The sequence below is a fragment of the Falco cherrug genome, chromosome 8 (assembly GCF_023634085.1).
Source record: "Falco cherrug isolate bFalChe1 chromosome 8, bFalChe1.pri, whole genome shotgun sequence".
Taxonomy (NCBI): Eukaryota; Metazoa; Chordata; class Aves; order Falconiformes; family Falconidae; genus Falco; species Falco cherrug.
Window position 1 is genome coordinate 9,961,212 of NC_073704.1, and position 18,695 is coordinate 9,979,906.

General features: G+C 43.8%; 1 protein-coding gene across 12 annotated transcripts in view; it reads left to right on the forward strand.

The window, feature by feature from the left end:
• The first annotated feature begins 323 nt into the window (after positions 1-323).
• The window catches only part of IKZF2 (IKAROS family zinc finger 2), a 121,142-nt gene continuing 102,770 nt past the window's right edge, over positions 324-18,695 (forward strand). For 2 of the 12 annotated variants that reach the window (XM_027808599.2, XM_027808601.2), the window contains exons 1-3: positions 325-753; positions 3,576-3,624; positions 4,362-4,469. In XM_027808599.2, the coding sequence (XP_027664400.1) occupies positions 3,591-3,624; positions 4,362-4,469 (142 nt within the window). In that variant the 5' untranslated portion in view covers positions 325-753; positions 3,576-3,590. Of the gene's footprint in view, positions 754-1,764; positions 1,844-2,265; positions 2,302-3,575; positions 3,625-4,361; positions 4,470-4,530; positions 4,724-18,695 lie in introns of those variants that run through there. The other 10 variants (XM_055718620.1, XM_027808600.2, XM_055718615.1 and 7 more) reach the window with 9 other exon arrangements.

Below are 18,695 nucleotides of genomic sequence, written 5' to 3' on the forward strand. Positions count from 1 at the left end.
CACTCACACTCACACTCATACACACACGGCGGCCCGCGCGCGGGGGGGGGGGCGGACGGACACGACACGGGGACGCGGCGGTGCCCTGAGGGGGCGGCGCGCGCGCGCGCGTGTGTCCGTCCGCGTGAGGCGCGGAGCGCACGCGGCGGCGGCGGCACTTGTCCTCTAATCGATTGCCGAGCGTGCTGAGCGGCCCTGCCGGCGCGGGCACCCGCCCCCCGCGCCCCCCCCCCCCCCCCCGCCACCGCCCCCCCATCGCCCCCCCCGCCGCGCTTTGCCGCGCCGGCCCTTGGGTGAGGCGCCGCGGGGCGGCTGGGGCGGCGCGCGCCCGCGGAGCCGCGCGCCCCCGCGCGCGTGGGGGGCGCCGGCGGCCGCGCGTGTGGCGACGCGGGCGCGCGTGTCCGTGTGCGAGCGTGTCCGTGTCCGTGTGTGTGCGCCCGCGCCCGTGTGTGCGTGCGGCGGAGCGAGCGAGCGAGTGAGTGACTGAGCGAGCAGGAGTGAGTGAGTGCGGGCGTGCGGCTGCCGCCGCCGCCGGATCGGTTTCTCGGGGTTTGACCAGCTGTCCCAGGCTAACCCTGCTCTCTGAAGATGGAGGAAGTAAAAACAGGATTACCCTTAGCTACAGCTCCACTGCCTTAGTTTCCATAGCCAACTGCCGTGCACAAACACACCTCCACTAGGCAGAGAGAGCCGACACTAATAAAAACACAAACAAAAGGGTGATGGAAGTGATTCACTGCCTGCGCGGCTGAGGTAAATCTGCGCCTGGCTTCTTTTTATTTCTTTCTTTTTCTTTTTTTCTCTTTTTTTTTTTCTTCCCTCCCCCCCCCTCTCCCCTCCCTCACCCCGGTCTTTCTTTCCCTGGCGGGGAGGACAGCTCCGTCCGGTGTGCGAGGCGGCGGCGGGGCCGGCGGGCTGTGTGCGTGCGGCTGTGTCTGTGCGGAGGGTCCCCGAGTGAAGTGCGGCGGTGCAGCATCTCCCGCACGGCGGTGGGCGCCACTGACTTGTTGCTGTTAGCCGCCCCCCTCCCCCCCAAAAAAAAACCCAACCAAAAACCAAACCCAAACACCCAACAACCCGAAACCCAACAAACCCCCCGAAACAGCGAAAGGGAGAAAAAAAAAAAAAAACCAAACAACCTAGCAAAAACGCTGGCGAGGGGCGGCGGGGTGGGTGTGCGTGTGGCGGGGGGCGGCGGGGCTCGCCCGGTCCGTTAGTCAGCGCCGGCCCCAACTGCCATTTCCCTCGGCGCCGCCGCCACCTGCGGGCCCCCGGGGGGCTGCGGCCTGAGGCGGCGGCGATGGGGGGGGGGGGAGGAACGGAGCGGGGGAGGGAGGCGGCGTGCAGGGGAAAGGGAGAAAATAAAAGAAAATAAAATGAAAAATGAGGCAGGACTTCCATGACTTTGACAGGTTGTGGTATGGGCGGGGAGAGGCAGGGATGAGGCGCGGAGCCCGGCTGTCGCCCAGGGCCGGAGCAGCACTCCGGGGAAGTTGGCCTAGGTTTCCTGCGCGGGGTGTGAGTGCGCCTGCCGGGCCCCCCACCCCGTCCCTCCCCAAACCCCCTCGCCCCATCCCGCCCCACATCCCCTCCTCTCCCCCCGTTTTCGTGCCGATTCGTAAGGAACCGGTGGATCAAGTTTTCCTCTCTCTCTCCCCTCTCCCCGCTGGTTAATCGCATTGCTGTAGCACCGGCTGACCTCCCTCCCTCCTTCTCCCTCCCTTTTTTTTTTTTTTTTTTTTTGTTCTTCATCTTCCTTCAAAGTATGTGCCATTCCTGAGCGAGTTTTCCTGCCGGCTCATCCCCGGGGCTGCCCGGCTGCCCGGCTCCGCATGCCCCACCTGTAAGTGCCGGGGGCGGGTTTCTCTCCCCTTTCCCTCTCCCCTTCCACCCCCCTTCTCTCCCCCCTTTAAAAGAAATATTTTTTAAACTTTCCCCATCTTGCTGTATCTTCAGCCCGAGCAAAACTCTCTCTCTCCATTCGTTGTGGAGAGGGAAGCTTAGCAGCTGGGATTTGCCATCACCAGCCTAAAAATGGTGACCAAACTTTTCCTTCCCCCCCCCCCCCCTTCCTCCTCCTCCTCTCTGCCTTGAAGAAATAAAAAATAAAAATCAAACCGTGTTTTAATTTCGGTTATGGATGTTTCTGTGTTTCTTTTTGTCTTCCTTTCTCTTCCTCCTCCCTTCCTCCCCTCTCTTTCCTTCCACTTCATTGGCTGGGATGATCTTTCCCTGTTGCTTCTGATGTTTCTTTCTTTTTCTCAGTGTGTGCCTGCCTACCTGGACTAGGGGGAAGATAAGGTAATTTTGAAGGGCTTGAGGAAGTGGCTTACCTGTTTTGAAAAGTTTTTTTTTTTTCTTTTTAGAGATTTCTTTTTTGAGAGTCATGTGAAAATCAGTAATCGAAGAGAGTTTGGTAGCAGCTGGGCAGGTTGAAATTTAAGTGTTATGTGCTGAATGCCTTGGGAATTTGATCTGCTTTATACCAAAGAAGAGCACAGAGAAAAGTATTTATTTATTGGGGGAAAGGCGGAGGGGGGGGGGGGGGGGGAAGCGGGTTAAGGGAGGGGGAGGGAAGTGGTTTTGGAGACAAGAAGTGAAGCTGCCTGTTTTCCAGTAAGTAATGGAGAAATTCCAGGAGCCAGGGCTAAATATACTTGGCGATCAATACAGAAATGGCTCATTGTGAATAATTTAGCTGCCTGGTGCAGTGAGAGTTTTGAAACTAAAGGCAAAAAAGAGGCCGTGGAGGGAGAGAGGAAATAAAATTCTCCTCTGGTCATGTCAGATTCTTAACTTTTCCACTTAAAAGAACATAGTTATGATTATTGATCTTTTTCTCTATTCCCCCCCCCCCCCCCCCCCCCCCAATATATATCAAATGATAGCTAGGGGGTGTCATTCTATACAGTTACTTGGGTTTCTGGAAAGTAATAGCTTGTTGTGTGTCAGCAAAGTGCTTCCAGAAACTTTAAGATTGCTTCACACCACAAAATGCATGATCTGGGACTATTAAGTGTGATGTTCGGCCCCGTGCTGTGGCAGATAAATAGGCTTAGAGTGAACAGGTGCGTGTACAGGTGTGTGTGCACATATGGTGGTGTGAGACAACGGGAGGACTTTATTTTGTTTAGATCAGGATGAAGTCTGCTGGAGTGAGTGTGAAAAGAGCGATTGTTAATAGTATCCATCTCCTCAAAGTCTCTTCTGGCTGCGGGAGCTGGTAATTGATAAAGCATTACCATCCCAGCTTGAACGAAACAAGTGGAAAGTCAGGGAAAAAGCTCTCAGATCAGGTAAAAATGCAGATGGGGGACAGAGAAGGGTATGGTCAGACCAAGATGATCCCAGTGCCACCTGGCTAGGAGGCAGCTGAATTTTTCTACTCACATAATTTGCAGGAAGAGTTCAGTGATTTGCAAATGAGCACATGCAGTAAGTACACTTGTGTGTTTCTCTAGGCAATGGTTGCAACAACAGTAAAATGGGCAACTACTTAGGGCTTTAAGTAAGTTTAATCATTTAATGGTTGATACTGACAGGCGTCTCTGAGGGTGTACTTTTCTGCCTTGCAGCACTGCACTTTGACTATGGAAGCAGAGGCTGCTGATGGATATATAACATGTAAGTAATCATTTCATTTGATTATTCTGAATTACTTTTCATTTTTCCCCCTATCCTTTCTATAATGCAGACACCTGAAACTTTAGCTTCCTTGCTATGGTCTTTGCATTGAGATGACACTGAATTAACAGCATTTAAACATAAACTTTGTGTATGATTGAAAAATGCACGGGGGTGCGTGCATGAATGAGTACCTCTAGGTTTAAATATTTGCTGAGGATGAATGAACTTTGCAAATGAGAAAGAGTTCCTCTTCAGAAATTCAGATTGCAGCCCAAAACTTTTTATGCTGTTCACTATGCATTTCTCCTGTTTTCTGTGTCAGGGTTTGTGTAACTGCTTTGTTTAACTGTCAGTTAACCCAGAGCTCGGGGCTGGGGGGAAGGTCCATATGGTGAAGTACTGTTTCAGCCTTCCGCAGCCCAGCCAGGGTTCTTGGTGTCTGCAAATGGAAAAGTAATCCTAACTTCTCTTAAGATGAAGCAGCTGGGGCAAGGTTTGTCATAGGTGTGTGCATAAAAGACTGGTGACAGGAGTTTTGAGGGGGCTCTTAAAATCAGTTAGTATAATGTTTACTTTTAGCCACTGAGAGGCCAGTTTTTACAGGCTCTGGAAGACCCCTCCAGTAGAAGAGGGAAGGGCAGGGGTGAAAGGAGCGAGCATATTGTCCTTCTTAATCAGTGTGTTGCTTTGCTGAAGAAGGATGGAAACTTACAGAGGACCTGTTCTTATGAAAGCAGGTGACAACGAGCTTTCGCCCGAAAGGGAGCACTCCGGCATGGCCATTGACCTCACCTCCAGCACACCCAATGGGCAGCATACCTCCCCCAGTCACATGGCAAGCAGTAAGTCTCTTCTTAAGCCTGTTTCTCTCTAGTACTGGGTTTGGGTTAGTCTGGTCCTCGGGGTCCTCAGCTTGATTACCCGGTCTTACCCACTGCTGTAGGCATTGCTAATAAGAAACGAGAAGGGCAGGGTAGATTTCTTTTTTTTCTTTTTTCTTTCTTGTTCATGCTGGTGTCTCATCTAAACATGAACGGGATTAGTAGTTTGAACTATCCCAAGGTGGCATTTGAGAGCTGGTCCTTACCTGTTCCAGGTAGGAAAACACTAGGTTTGCCATGTTCTGGTTTTATTTCATCAGGTTTTGAAATCCAAATGGAAATTGTTGTTGTTGTTATTATTATTACTTACTGTGCTTCCCAAAAGAGCTTGAAGTAGTTTTATTTGAAAACAAACACATTTTATTTACAGAAAAGCTTTGCTCTGGCAAAAGTATAAAGTTAAAATATCTAGGTTTGATGACAGGTTTTATTTTACTATTCCATATAGAAACTTCAGCATCCTATTCATTACCTCAGCTTTGCCTTAGCAAGTCCAAAAGTGGCTGGGATAATTGGAAGTTTATGGCACTCGGCAGTTGACTCTGTAACAAACTGAAAGGATTTTGTTTTAGAATGTCGGGGGAAATTGAGAAAATGTAGAGAATTGGGAGTCTACTGAGAGTGTCAAGTGCTGAAAATATTTTTATAATTATTTCCATGCTGTATTTTGGAGGTAGATAAATGTAGTTTACACACTTGTCATTAAAACCAGCATCCTTCCTTTTCTGTGTGGGTGCCACGGCTTCTTTTACTGTTGGTTACAATGTTACATCAAGATATTTACCTTAAAGTACCTCTGTATTTATGTTATAAAATAATGTTCTTACGTATTTACAATGTTTAGTTTACTTATATTAAAAAATAATGCTTTGCTTCCAATATACTGTGAGAGGGTTCCTCTCTATGTATTACTAACTTTTTTCCTAGCATGTGTACTATAGATGCATATTTACCTTTTCAAACTGAGTGTTTGTATAATACCCCACCGAAAACTATGAAAGTAAAAGAGAGCTCTTAGGGTGGCTTGCTTTAAAATAGATAGCATATTGCCTTTAGAGTCTTTCTTACTGAGAAAAAGATGTTACTTTCCTTTAAGAATTCTTCTTTCCTCCTACAAATTACGAGTAAAACGCAGTTTTTATGAGCCTTTAAAACTGAGGGTTATTATGAAGATCTCCCAATTATATACATGTTGCTAGAGAATATGATTGCTAATACTCTGGACTGAACTTTATATGACAACCGGTCATAATTCAGCATCTTTAGACAATTCCAATCCTGCTGCACTGGGATTCTGATGTATTTTATTATGTTGTAAAAGTTTTACTACTCACTTTCTTCATTTTCTTTGTTTCCTTTTTATTAATGGGAAGGCTTCATTGGAAGGGAAAAAATCTCCCTCTTTTAAATCTTCTTTATAATCTAGACTAAAAACCAGAGTCAAATTAGGGAATAAAAAGATCTAGGATGAAGTAATGCAAAAATACTTGAACACATCCAATATTTTCATGTTCATTGTGTTAACATTGTCAATGGTTTTTAAGCTTCATTAGTTTTTGCAACACACATGTGTCCACAGCCTTGGTGAATATCTTAATTTTTCAGATGTGTTTTTTGGTCTCTCACAGGTGTCTCAGCTGCTTTCATCAGGGCTGCTCTGTGTTGAGCATGTGCTGCTGTTGAAAAATTAGGGACCCTGCCTGGGTTTCCTAAGCCAAGCAAAACTCGAGCTTCTTAGATTTGTTGTAATTTATTTACTCTTTGCAGGTGTAAGAATGTTTTGCAGAGAGGCGGTTTGTTCATCTTAAACATGGAAGATATTGATTGGAGGTTGATGGCTTTTGTGGCAGCTGTTACATTGGTTCATTTAAGGTTTTTGGCCAAATCTTGAATCTGGTATGCGTACGCTAAATTGCCAGGCTGTGCTTTAGAGCTTTCCACCTGTTTTGCAGCGTGCAGGAAATCCTTTTAGAGGTTCAGTAACCCAGGGGACTGTGACCTCCTCTTTTTTTTTTTTTTTTTTTTTTTTTTTTAATATATATTTTTAAAGGAGAGGTGGAGGTGGGAGAGTAAGGAGGAATAGCTGTTTGAAATATTTTGTATAAATTTGGTAGCTTGTGATGGATTGATCCATCATCCATTGTTTTAAGTGGAGGAAGTGGATACATTGTATTTCAGTATGGTTTAATTTCTAGTGGAGTCACTGGAGAGCGATCGGCTGCTGTCCTGCCGTTACAGTGAAGCCCAGGGCATGTCATTCTGGCTGGGCAGGGTTTGCTGATGGAGGAGGTGGTATGGGGACGAGACCCCAAATATTTTACTCCCGGTTTTGTTGCCAGTCACCCCCAAAAGGTGGATTGCCCTATTTAGCTGTGCACTCAGGATGTGCACCTTCAGGGTAGAGATCTAAGTTTTGACCTTTGTTCTTGCATTCCATTGAACCACAGCTCTTAATTTAGCCTTGATTTGTGTCTGGCTCAAACAGAGGCAAAACCATAAGAAGCAAATTTCTTGGATCTGTACCGCAACGAATGAGCAGTACTCTCCCAGCAACAGTGAAATTATGTGCTAGGTAGAGTTTTCTATGTTCGTTAGCCCCTGGCAATCCATGCTAGTAGGAGTTCTGGCTGGGCTACTGATGTTTTCAGGTTCTGTTCCAAAAGGTTTCGGATTGAATATTTTGGCTTGTGTTGGAGAGTTGTCTGCTGCATCCCTTTAACCTATTATCATTTTCAAGTATCTAGACAGTACGTGTAGGTTATAGATGGGGCTGACACTCAATTTTCCTTGTGAATGAGATGATTCTGAAAGATAAATCACAGTAAATCTCTTGTCATAGCTAACTAATGATCTTACACATCCCTTACGGTATGTATCTGCCTTTAGCAGAATACTCTATATGTTGGCAGATGCTCTGTTCTGAAATACTTTATTGTAGTTTTATGTAAGCAAAGATTTAAAATACGTGTAAATAGTCAAACTGAATAGGTTGGTAAATCATCTCACTTTCCTCTACAGCAAAAGATAAATTAGTGCTGTACCTGCTGAGTACAGATGATACGTTTACATAGCCCCAAATCTGGAAGTCCAGATTTTCTTCTGATCTTCTGTAGGAAAACCCTTCCAAAGGCTGACACCCAGAGCTGGGCATCAAAGGCCTGCTCAATTAACTGAGTTGGTACTAGAGAGTTCCCTGCATGGCCCTAAGCTCTCCTATAGACCCCACTGAGTTCAAGAGAATCTGTCTTGTTGCCTTCAGTGAATGCTGAAATGGTGTGGAAATGATCAGGAGCCTCCGAATAAGAACTGGCATGCTAATTAAATGTTGATGGGGAATCCTTATAAGAAGAGGCTTTAAAAAAGAAATAATTCCCATTCACCCATCTCCTCATAATATCACAGTGTGTTTTTACTATAGTTATTGTATATATATATTTTTTTTTTTTTCTGTAGGTTAAAATGGACTTAGAAGAATATCCCCTTTAAAAACTGCAGGGTGACAGTTGTTCAATTAGTTGACTCGATGATTGCTTTGTATAGGATGAAGATACTTCTGTAAGACCACTTGCCTGGTGCCATACAGAGTATAATAACAGCAACTATTAGCATCTGACAGACAGTGACAGAGGAAATTTCCTCTTAAATTAGAGACTTTACAGTGGGTGTCCCAGATAACTTTCTTATCTTTGCTTTCACAGACAAAACAAGCCCTTAAACAAAACAGAGTCAGAACAATCATAAATATCAAACCCAACATCTGATGTTTGAAACTGATTAAAATTGTGGTAGGCTTTCAAGAAGTGTTTATAGTAGCTTAAAGTGTTACTAAGTTATGAGAAATAATCTATTAAGAAAATAAGCAATGTCAACGGACTCTGAAAATAATGAGGTGATTGCATTTTCTTGGTGGTGGGAAATGATGCGCACTGTTTGACAAGATAGCTATTGGGACAACAGTATAAGTGTGAGTGATTTCAGCGGCAGTATTTAAAGAACACTTGGGCGAGGTCTTATTATAATGTAGCAAATACTGTATTCCCAGTCGTCAGGGTAGACTGGGGTGGGCTGCCAGTTGCACTCTTCTTTTTGTAACTTCAAACCCCCAAATCTTTCTTGATTCTTGAGCAGAAGGTTCCATATACCAGAGCTGTATCAGCACCGCATCTGTGTGAATAAATAAATGTAACTGTGGAGCCTGCCTTTTGGAGTGAAACTCTGTAAAATTAGAGGTTGCTTCATGCCTCGGCTGCACGGCAAATGAGCCTTGCCATCGCCAGAGTCTGCTGCCCAGGCACACGAGGCTGGACCTTGCACTGGGCTGCTTTTTGGCTCAGTATGTGTGTTTTTTCAGTAGGATGAGGTGACTGGGGCTGAGCCTCTGCAGGAGGCTTTGCTTCAGGGAGGTTGGTTGAAGCTGGCTGGGCTGGGCTGCAGCTGGGGGGACTGAATTGGTGTTTTAAGGCGGGCACTCCCCTGACATGTGCACTGGGGCATGAAGAATTCTGGCAGCTGAACTGTGTGCTCTGAAGTGGCGATTCAGGTCTCTGGTTCTTCCAAATACCTTGGGAAGTGTGAAACACTGCATATGGTGCTAAAAACTTGGCCTGGGTAACCTCAAGATGCTGAGGAATGCTATTCCTTAGTGGCCTTTAAAGAGTAGGGTAGGCATCATCTATTGGCCTGGGTATCTTTGATCCTACCTCAGCGCAGGGCAGTGGACTTTTGACAGTCACTTGGGATGTCCTCCAGTCCTTTGTGTCTGATTTTCCAACCTTGACAGTTTGATGTTTAGAGAGCTCAGATGTGGAATATCATGATGATGCCCGATACAGATGTACCTGTGGTTTTACAGGTTGAAGGGCGGTGAAGATCACTGTGCCAAGATGAGCTTAGACATAAGGGATGAGCTCAATAAAGTGTGGCAGGGAACGGGAAGACCTGAGCTTCTTTAACACAGGAGCACTGACTTGGCTTCAGTCTGTTAACCTCAGACTCCCTGAGAGCTGCCAGGGGAATAATACTTACCAAAGTTTTAGCTGACGGGTTTAGTTTCTTGAAGTTTAAGGAGGAAAAATAATAAATAAAAAGGTGATGATGAGGCTTTAAATGGAAATCTAGGGTTTTGTCCACACCTAAGAAACCAAAGCTCTGCAGAGTGGTGTTATGCTGTTTGTTTCATTTCTTAATAATAATTTAAAAAAAAAAGGGTTACCTGGAAATGAAATACTCCCTGGGATACACCTTAGATTCTTGTAAGTTCATCCATATCAGCTTAGATTTTTCATGCTGGTGTGGTTAAAATCATGGAATAGTTCCTCTGACACAAACTGTGTGTAAACGAACACTGAGTAGTCACTGAAACTGGTAGGTGTTTAAGTAACTACTGTTTGTAGCTCACACTCCAATGGTGGAGGGTTCCCCTGTATATTTTTCATATCTTCTGTCACAGTCTCTCTGGCATTCCCTATGGAGTCAGATACTCAGCTGCAAAAACATTCCTCTCTCTCAGTGAGTGTTATAACGAGGGTGGAGCAAAATGATCAGTTAATCTCGTTAAATAGGGTTTTATCCATTCTGATGGAAGTCTCTTGAGAGGTCATCTGCCAGGGCTTTGTTGCAGCACACACCTTTCTTAGGGAGCTTCTGTTATTCTCTTGGACTGTCAGGTTCTGTTAACTTTCCTTGGTACACACCCTGTTACAACACTCTGTGCTCTCACTAGCTTTGTAGTCAGCAAGTTTTCAGTGTTTGCTTCTGGAATTTCAGTTCCTTTTCAGACACGCCAACAAAAAGGGCGATCCTAGTCTTCCTTGAAATGTGGCACTTTGATAGCAGCAGCTGGAGGACGAGATACCTGTTAGAGAGCGCTTGCCTTTCCTGTCCCTGAATCTGGGGGAAGGTGCCACTCCTGTTAAAACTGATGGGTATTTTCTCCTGGGAAATGGGATCAAGGGCTTGTTTCCTGTTCGTGTGGGCCACAGGCTCTGTCTAGTCCGCCAGCTAAGTGGCAGTTTGCAGGACTAGGTTTTACAGGTGGAAATGCATCTACCTGTGTCATCTTTGTGCATTACTGAGGGTGAGCGGTGCTTGCCCTCCTTCCAGTGCCAAGAGGGCATCTTGAAGGACTGATGCTATTCCAGCTGGGAAGATCCCAGTGAATGAAACTCATTGGGGGATCCACCTTGAAGCAGCTCTGTAGAAAATTTAAGAGAAGGCTGTGCCGCTGCTCTCTGTAGTAGCAAGACCTGTTGCCAGCCTGGGTGCGGAGCCCGTGCCACAGCATGTTGCCCCTTGCCTAGAGCGGTGAGCACTTGTTTGGAGTCCGGGCAGCTGACTGCTGCATCCCAATGGAAGGGAGCAGAGCTGTGATTATCATCGAGAAATGATGAGGCTTGACAGGTACGGCTCTGGGCTAGGTGACCAGAGGCCCAGTTTTTCTCCCGACCCTTGTCATCGTCGGGGGGTCCCTTCATGCTCCTGTGCTGCGTTTATTCCCCTCTTGCCTTTTTTTCTGAATCACAGAGGCCATAGATCACTCGGGATGGACATTTGGATAGTACTTGTTAGGCCTTGTCAAAAGCAGGAATTTTATTAGAACATCTGCTTTGCTTAGGGGTTGTTTTGCATTTGGTTTTTGCAGACCCACAATGAGATGCATTCAGAAGTACCTTAATACCACTGTAGCTTATTTCCTGTCCCGCGCAGGAATAATTGTGGTAGTCCTAAAGGAACCTGTTCTGGTGTGATTACATTAGAGCAACCACAGCATTTTAACTCTTTCCTTACAGCTGAGCATTACCAGGTCTGTGTGCGTGGACAAACCCCTACTTACACTGCCCAGCAAAATGTGCCCTTGGTCCAGAGCCAGATCTACATTACCGGCTTCTGCTGGCACTGCTGTGTCAGCCTGTGGCTTTGAGGAACTGTAATCCTGCACAGGCGGAGTGACGCTGGCAGAAGCTCCTGCTGTGAGCATAGCCCTGGCTGGCAGGGTCACCTGCAAGTGGTGTTACCGGTGTACAACTGAAGCATACTGTAAAACAGCAGACACTGCTCCTGGAAAAGCAAGGGGTTGATTGATCCCAGTCATTTCTGTGCTGATAGGCTATGTAAACTTTCATGAATTAGATACCTTTTTTTTCTTCTCTCTCTCTTTTTTTTTAAACTGACTTTTGCTTTCTCCATACATCTTATTTTTACTTTCCAGCTTTGGGGTTTCTTCTTATAACGCTGTATGGCAGAGGCATAGCACCACAGAGGTGGTGGGCTCAGTGTGCATCATGCCTGCTCTTTTAGCTCACAGTTGCTCTGTGTTGGGCTTGTCCACAGAGATCATAGGGCTCTCTTCTCCCCTCTGGTGAAGCTGAGATTGCTGGTCAGGTCCATGTGCCCCTTCAGGAATGGCAGGTGGCTGGAGGTCAGTCCTAGTTCCAAAGTGCACTCCCAACCCCAGTGTGGAGGGCAGGAATATCTGCATCTACCAGCTAGTGGTGAGTGAAAAAGACAGCAGATTTTAAGTGCATCATCTCCTTAAACAGATAGGAGCCCCTCTTCTTAGCAGACTGTGGGTTTTACACAAGAGGTGAGCCAGGAAATCTGATTCACTCCAGACTTGCCTCCACTCTCCCCACCATGGCTTCATGTTACCTGGAGAAGCTGCACAGACTGGTTCTTTTAACCCTTTTGTCTACTGTGGTATTGGTACCACCTGTGAGGCTGTTCCGAGCACAGGTGTAGTCACTGCAGTAGAGTAGAGAAAGGGAAGACTAGTTGGAATATTAAAGTCCTTTCCCTATCACTGGGCCTATTGAGGACTCCGCTTTACCGTCCAGCCTGAAGCTTCATGAGGTGAGGATAGTGACCCAGCCAAATCTTGGTGCAGCCAGTATCAGGTCCTTTGTCCTGGGGGGTGGAAGTCTGAAGCCGTTTCCAAAGGAGGTAGGAGATATCAAGGCACAGAAAATCAGTTTACCTTGTCTGCCTGTCCCATCTATCACCTTTTCTCTCATGAAGTTTCTTCTTGTGTGAGGAGGTAAGACAGTCAGTGTTTCATCTCCAGCTAATGGAAGATCAAGGCAGGGCTTACAACAGAGGTCCTTTTGCAATTAAGCCACATACGTGACAAAGCTGGACTTTCCAGTGAGGGATATTTTCTTGTTTATGTCCTTTGTTCCTCCACTTGAACAAAACAAGTGTTACACTAAAGATATCAATACTGTTACCTTCAACACTAGGCTAGAGTCTTCTCGGCTTCTTATTAGTCATGTTTCTCTTGCATTGCCCTCAACATTCAAAACCCCCTAATTCCATCAGAAGGAAGTGATGTTGTCCTCATTTTTCTCAAGGGACATGTGTTCCCTCAGTCCATGGAAGTTATGTTGGTGAGTGGCACAGAAAACTGGCTGGAGAAGCCTGTGATATGCCCGAGTCCATGTTAATTTTTCACATAATTACTCTTTGATTTGGGAATGTGTGTGTGCAGTCTATGAGAATTCACACCTACTCTTTCCTAGGCCCTAGCTCAGCCTTTAGGCGTTTTATGATTCCCTTTGCAAGCAAATGTCCTTTCTTCAGTAATGATGTAGCTGTAAAACACAAACTGAGAAAATTTTTGGTAACTGTATCTGTGCGTCCTTTAAACTCCAGCAATGTGAATTAAACACCCACTTCTGTCCAAAGAGCAGCGAACAGGATGGTGTGAATTCCCTTCTTTTGAAAATGAAAGAAGTTGCCTTTTCCTGTATGAAAACAGCAAGTGTTTTTACACAGAAAAGGTCTGAGCTGTATTCATTTGGGGAAGAGTAGCTATTCTCTGTAAGTCATGGATGGTTTAAAAGTTTCCAGGAAAGAGTTGCAGTAGATTGAAGACCTTCTTCTGGTTAGCAGCCAGGTCTGTGACAGAGGGAGAAGGCAGCTAAGGCAAAAGAAGAAAACACAGTTTGGTTTTGGTGGTTTTTAATCTTATGTCTTGAGAAATTGGTACCCTGTAGCATGTGTTTTGCCTTGTCCAGATAGCGGTCCCTGAAGGGGAACAGATCTTCCTAACTAGCAGTTTTGCATACTGCTTTTAATTCTCTGTTCCTAGATACGGACTTCTGTATTGCAGCTGCAGTGCTGTGGTGACGGGCCTCTCTCCTTGCACCCCTGGAGAGTCTGCAATTATCTGGCACCTGTGCAGAGTTTGCCCAAGTGCAGAAATATTTTAGAATATACCATTGGGCCTTAAATTCACTCAGTGCCTTAATCCTCATCACCTTTCAGAGGTAGGCATGTCCTAGACATAGATGTGTGTAATAGTTTTACAGTTTAATCTCCCAAAATTGGGTCAATTCTACCAGTTGTTTTGACCTTGTTACCAGCACAGGTGGTTCCTGGGTGAGTTTTATACATCTCCATGCAGTTGTGTGGAACTATCTGGAGCATCAGCTTTGCTTGAAAAACCCTGTTTGAAATTTTTCTCTAGCTTAAATACACAGGCCTCTCTCTCCATCGCTGTTAGGTATTATCTTTTCGATAATCCATTCTTCTAGAGTGTAATGTAATAATATCTCCTCATTCTGTCATGCTTTTTCAACAATAAAATTTTAAGAGCTTCACAAAGGGTGCCAGTTGAAGAGATACAAATGGGTGAATAAAATTAAAGGCTGAAGAGGTGGAGAAAAAATTAGAGAAATTGGTGCAAGTATGAATTCGGCTCCTATAGGTGGGAGGCAGTCAGCTTCATCATTTGTGTATGTGACTTCAAAATGTCAGATTATAGGTAGCTCTCAAGAATTCAGAAGAATGATGTGCTAGTTCTGTATTTAAGGGTCAAGTAGTATATGACGTTAGCAGACTGAGAGCTCTGTGCATTTATTCTTGTGTTCTTTTGAATCTGTATTCTGTCAGTTGCACAATTTCTTTATTTCTTCAAAGTCCCATGCACTTACATGTGAATCCCAAACCAGAGTGTTCTCAGAGTACAAATGCTATTGCCAGTCAGCTGCCCCCAAATTAGCTAATATCAAGTAGAGAAGGTTGGCAGCTGGAGAAAAAACTATGAAAATGTGTCCAGCCCTGGTTTGTGACAAGCCTGTGCATGTGCAATGTGTGTAAATACAAATTGAAGGCACTCAGAGAGTTTCGGTCACATATGATAGAGATGTACAGGCTTGAAAAGTATTAAAATCATGCAAGTTTCATGAAATTGGAAGCCAGAAAGAGGAGAGGTATGTGAATTGTGCTTCTGCTGAAGGAAAAGCTATTAAGCGCCACCCTTTTCAAATGTCAAATGCATGGGAAAAAGTTGTTGGAAGCCAGTCTCTGCTAAGCCTGCTGCTTGCGGAACCTACTTTTTTGTTAGATGTTTGTGCAAAATCATCTTGCTGGTCAGACTGTGAGACCAGACATGACTCAGGCTATCAGCATGTAACATGGTTTCAGGTTGCTGTCTTACTGCTCTTACGCTAAAATGCTGTAAAGAGGTATTTGCTTTTTTTGTCACACTTCTAAAGTGCTTCGTTTATTTAATGTCATTAGCGCTATTGTTACTTAAATTTAGCATCTGACTGGTAACCATTAAATATTTAGAGAAAAACTGATAGCAGTGAGACTTTTGCTCTAGTAAATATATATCACATATGTATTCAAAACCAAAGCAAACTGCAGTGCATTCCAGGAAATAATCTATAATGATAGTCTGTAACGTACTTGCTCATCTTTGTGTCAGGATGCTTTATCTATGTCCCAGCTGCAGCCATTCCTGCAGTGGAACCCTGGTTGTTTTTTTCTAACAGCCTAGAACAACAGAGTACAGTGCCTTAGGAAAAGAGTAAAAATAGTGTTTTCATTGTAGAAATGTGAACGTTAATTGCAGTATAATTATCCAAGGTCTCTTAGTGACTGTGTGCAGGGAAGTCCTTAAGTTTTATGTTGCATCTGATAGACAGCACCCCAGGAACAGACTGCTGTGCTAGAAGGAGAGAATTGCACTAGGGTATCGGTTCTGCTTTGCTTAACCTGATCACTATCATGAGTTCTGTTTTCTCAAACATGTGAATACCGTTTGGTGCCCCAGCTTGTCATGTTTTCCTTGCCTTTGCTGTGGCATCTGAATGCCCTTAGTAAACTAGTGATGTGTGAGAGTCCCTTTGAGGAATTCCTGACGCGTCTCCTGTTGTGAGGTCAGTACTTGGGTGGAGGCAAAATCAGCCCTGTGTTTGGGAAGGGGAAAGGGTCTTTGAGAGAAGGTGGCCATATGGAAACCAATGATGATGGCTTAAAACTGTTTACAACCAATGCTTAGTTAAAAAAACTAGGACTGTGACATTAAACTGGCTTCAGAGGCAGACTAGAGTTCGTTGGAGGGGTATGGACACAAGTATGATAGATACAGGACAGCTGACATGTGGGCAAGACCTTTTCTTCTCCAGCTTGGATGTCTACATCGTTTTCTCATGCAACTGTAAATGGAATAGATCTTGGTAGACCATCAAAGAGATGACCTGAATTACTTGTTCTGGCCAGGTGTTTTGGAAGGGGGGGAAACTTCCTTACGAGCTGGTGATGAAATTTCAATTTATAATTATGACTGTAGTTTATAATAATAACTCTAATTATATATATAAACAGTTTAATCTACTATAATGTAATATGGTAACATTTGCTGAGCTTTGGCTGCTTTCAGATAGTGAAAATGTGCTGGTGGTTGTTGGCAAGGATTCAGAAACATTTGTCAAAATTTTGTGCACTATGTGAACAACAAAATTTTGTGTGTATTAAGCAATTATTAATTCTCTCCCATTATCTGTCAGATAAAGCTACAACTAACTCATTAACCAAAATTAATCGTAAATAAAGCTGATCTGTTGTTGAGAAGACTAATTAGAACGGTAATTGTATAATAATGATGCATTTAATTTCAAAATGCAGATTTAAAAGCTACTCCTTTTGGCAGTGATAAAGCAAGGTGTTCTGAAATGATGCGGGATGCTTATCGCTGTCATTGTCCTCTTAATTAATGCCACCAGGGTTGCCTGTGCTTTCAGTCTTATTAGTGTCCCCTGTAGAGCACTCAGAAATGTCCTAATTCTGTTCACATTGAAGCCAGTGGTTAAGCTGTAATTTTACTTCAATGGGAAGAAGCTGCTATGTGGAAGTGCTAGTGTAAGACATTGCATGCCTCTGGCTTTACTACTGTCGCAGCGCATCCACATGTCTGAGCTCTGGGAATACCGGCTGTCCTTTGGGATTTGCTGCCGACTTGCCATGGAGATAGATCTGGAGTTTCAGGCCAACAAAACTGAATTGTGACTCAACGTTTTAACAATTATTAAGTGAGTAATTTTCCATGTTGTTTCATTACAGTATCTATTGCCCCAGGGATTATTTACAGTAGATTAACTTCCAGCAGTTTTTCACTTCTATACGTAATCTGGAATTTTAAATTAAAAAAGGAATTGTTTAAATAGGATAGTGGTTTTATTCCAAATTGCCCGGTTCTAACAGTAAAATTAGCATCACTAGTAAAGTCAGCAGGTGTACCTGCTAGCCTGTATGCACAATTTCTTGATTTTTTTTTTTTAAAAGATCTGTTGTCAAAACATATTAAATGCTGTTATGAGGTGTTGAATTTTTTTAGCATAGTGTGTTTTATTTTGACAAACTACTGTTTGAATCATTAACAAAGAAATGGGCTCTGGATACAGAATATTTTATTCACCTTGTCTCATCTTTTGTAATCACTCTACTGATTTTTTTCCTTCTGACTTGGTTTAGAGAGAATTACAGAACTGAAGCATTGAATTAATCTTGAATGTTCCTACTAATCACACTTGAAGAGAATATTGAGCATTATTACATTTTACCTATATTATTTTTAACTTTTTCACTGTGAGGTTTTTTTTTTTCTCGTGCTTCCTGGTTCATGGGGAGAAAAACCCTATGAGCATGTTTTAGTTACATCACTAATATTAGAACTGAGTAATCGGGTGGCTTTGGCAGCAGTCTCGTTTATAAATTGTTGGTGAGCAGATGGCTCACCAAGTTGGCATGCCAACTCCAAACTTTCACAATCATGAGTCAAGTTTTAAATTGCAAGATTGCCTTACATGCCATGAGGGTGTTTGTGTGTGTGTGTGTTTGTTTAATAAATGTAATTCTTGATGTACCTTCTCATTTCTGAGCTGTGTTTTCCAGTGAAGCATGGCTTTTCAGCAATCTCTGGGGTTGGGAATACCATTTGTTCTTAATTTGATGAAAGTGGAGATCTCATAGTCACTTATATGAAAACCTTGCTGCTTAGAAAAACCAGTAATATTGGGCTAAGTGACGTGAAAGTGAGACTTGGCAGTCCTGGCTAATGTCAAATAGCTCAGATGGTTGAGATCATTCACAATTATACTTTCAGCAACTCCTGGTTTGTACGCAGTATATTTGCTGATATCTGTAATCCTGAATATGCAAACCTGTGCCAATTTGTTTGTTTCCTGAGTGCAGGGCTTAAGTCGTTAGGTGACATAGAGTACAAATGTTACATTTTGAAATGCAGGAGTGAATATTTTCTGTAAGCAAAATGTAGCAATAAGGAAACAGAGGCGAGCTGGAGTGTTCAGATGTTCTTACTGTAAATGCAGTGAAGTTACAGAAGGGTCAGGTCTTGATCCACTTGAGAGTTTGGACAAATATTACTGGGAGGATTTTTTTTTTTTTTTCATATTTTTTCCTTTTTAAGCTATTCCTTCAACTAAAATTAACATGGTATATGTGGGTTATAATGCATTGTGGGACCTGTTAGAGAATGATAATTAGACCTTATTTCTAAATGATGCCACACAAAGTGTGCTGTTATAAGTGCTAAACAACTGTGTTTCATCCATAATCATGTAATTGGTGTGTGCAGCTAATTAGTGTGTGTTCAATTTAGGCCCAGATTTTTTGGAAATGTCTCCTATTCTGGTCCTGATTTAGCAAAGCTCTTAAACAGATGATTAACTTCCATTGGCTTTAATAGGACTTAAGCACATTCTTAATCAGGGCCATTGTGTCAAATCATGTCTCTTGGTGACTATCAGAACAACCTGCCAGAGCCATAGTAAAAATATCTGTAGGTTCTCTGTAAATTTAGATTAATCATTTATTTAACTTCTGAAGCATTTTATTTCAGAATCTGAAACTCTGTGTAGATCTCTCTCTCCTTTTCTTTCTTTC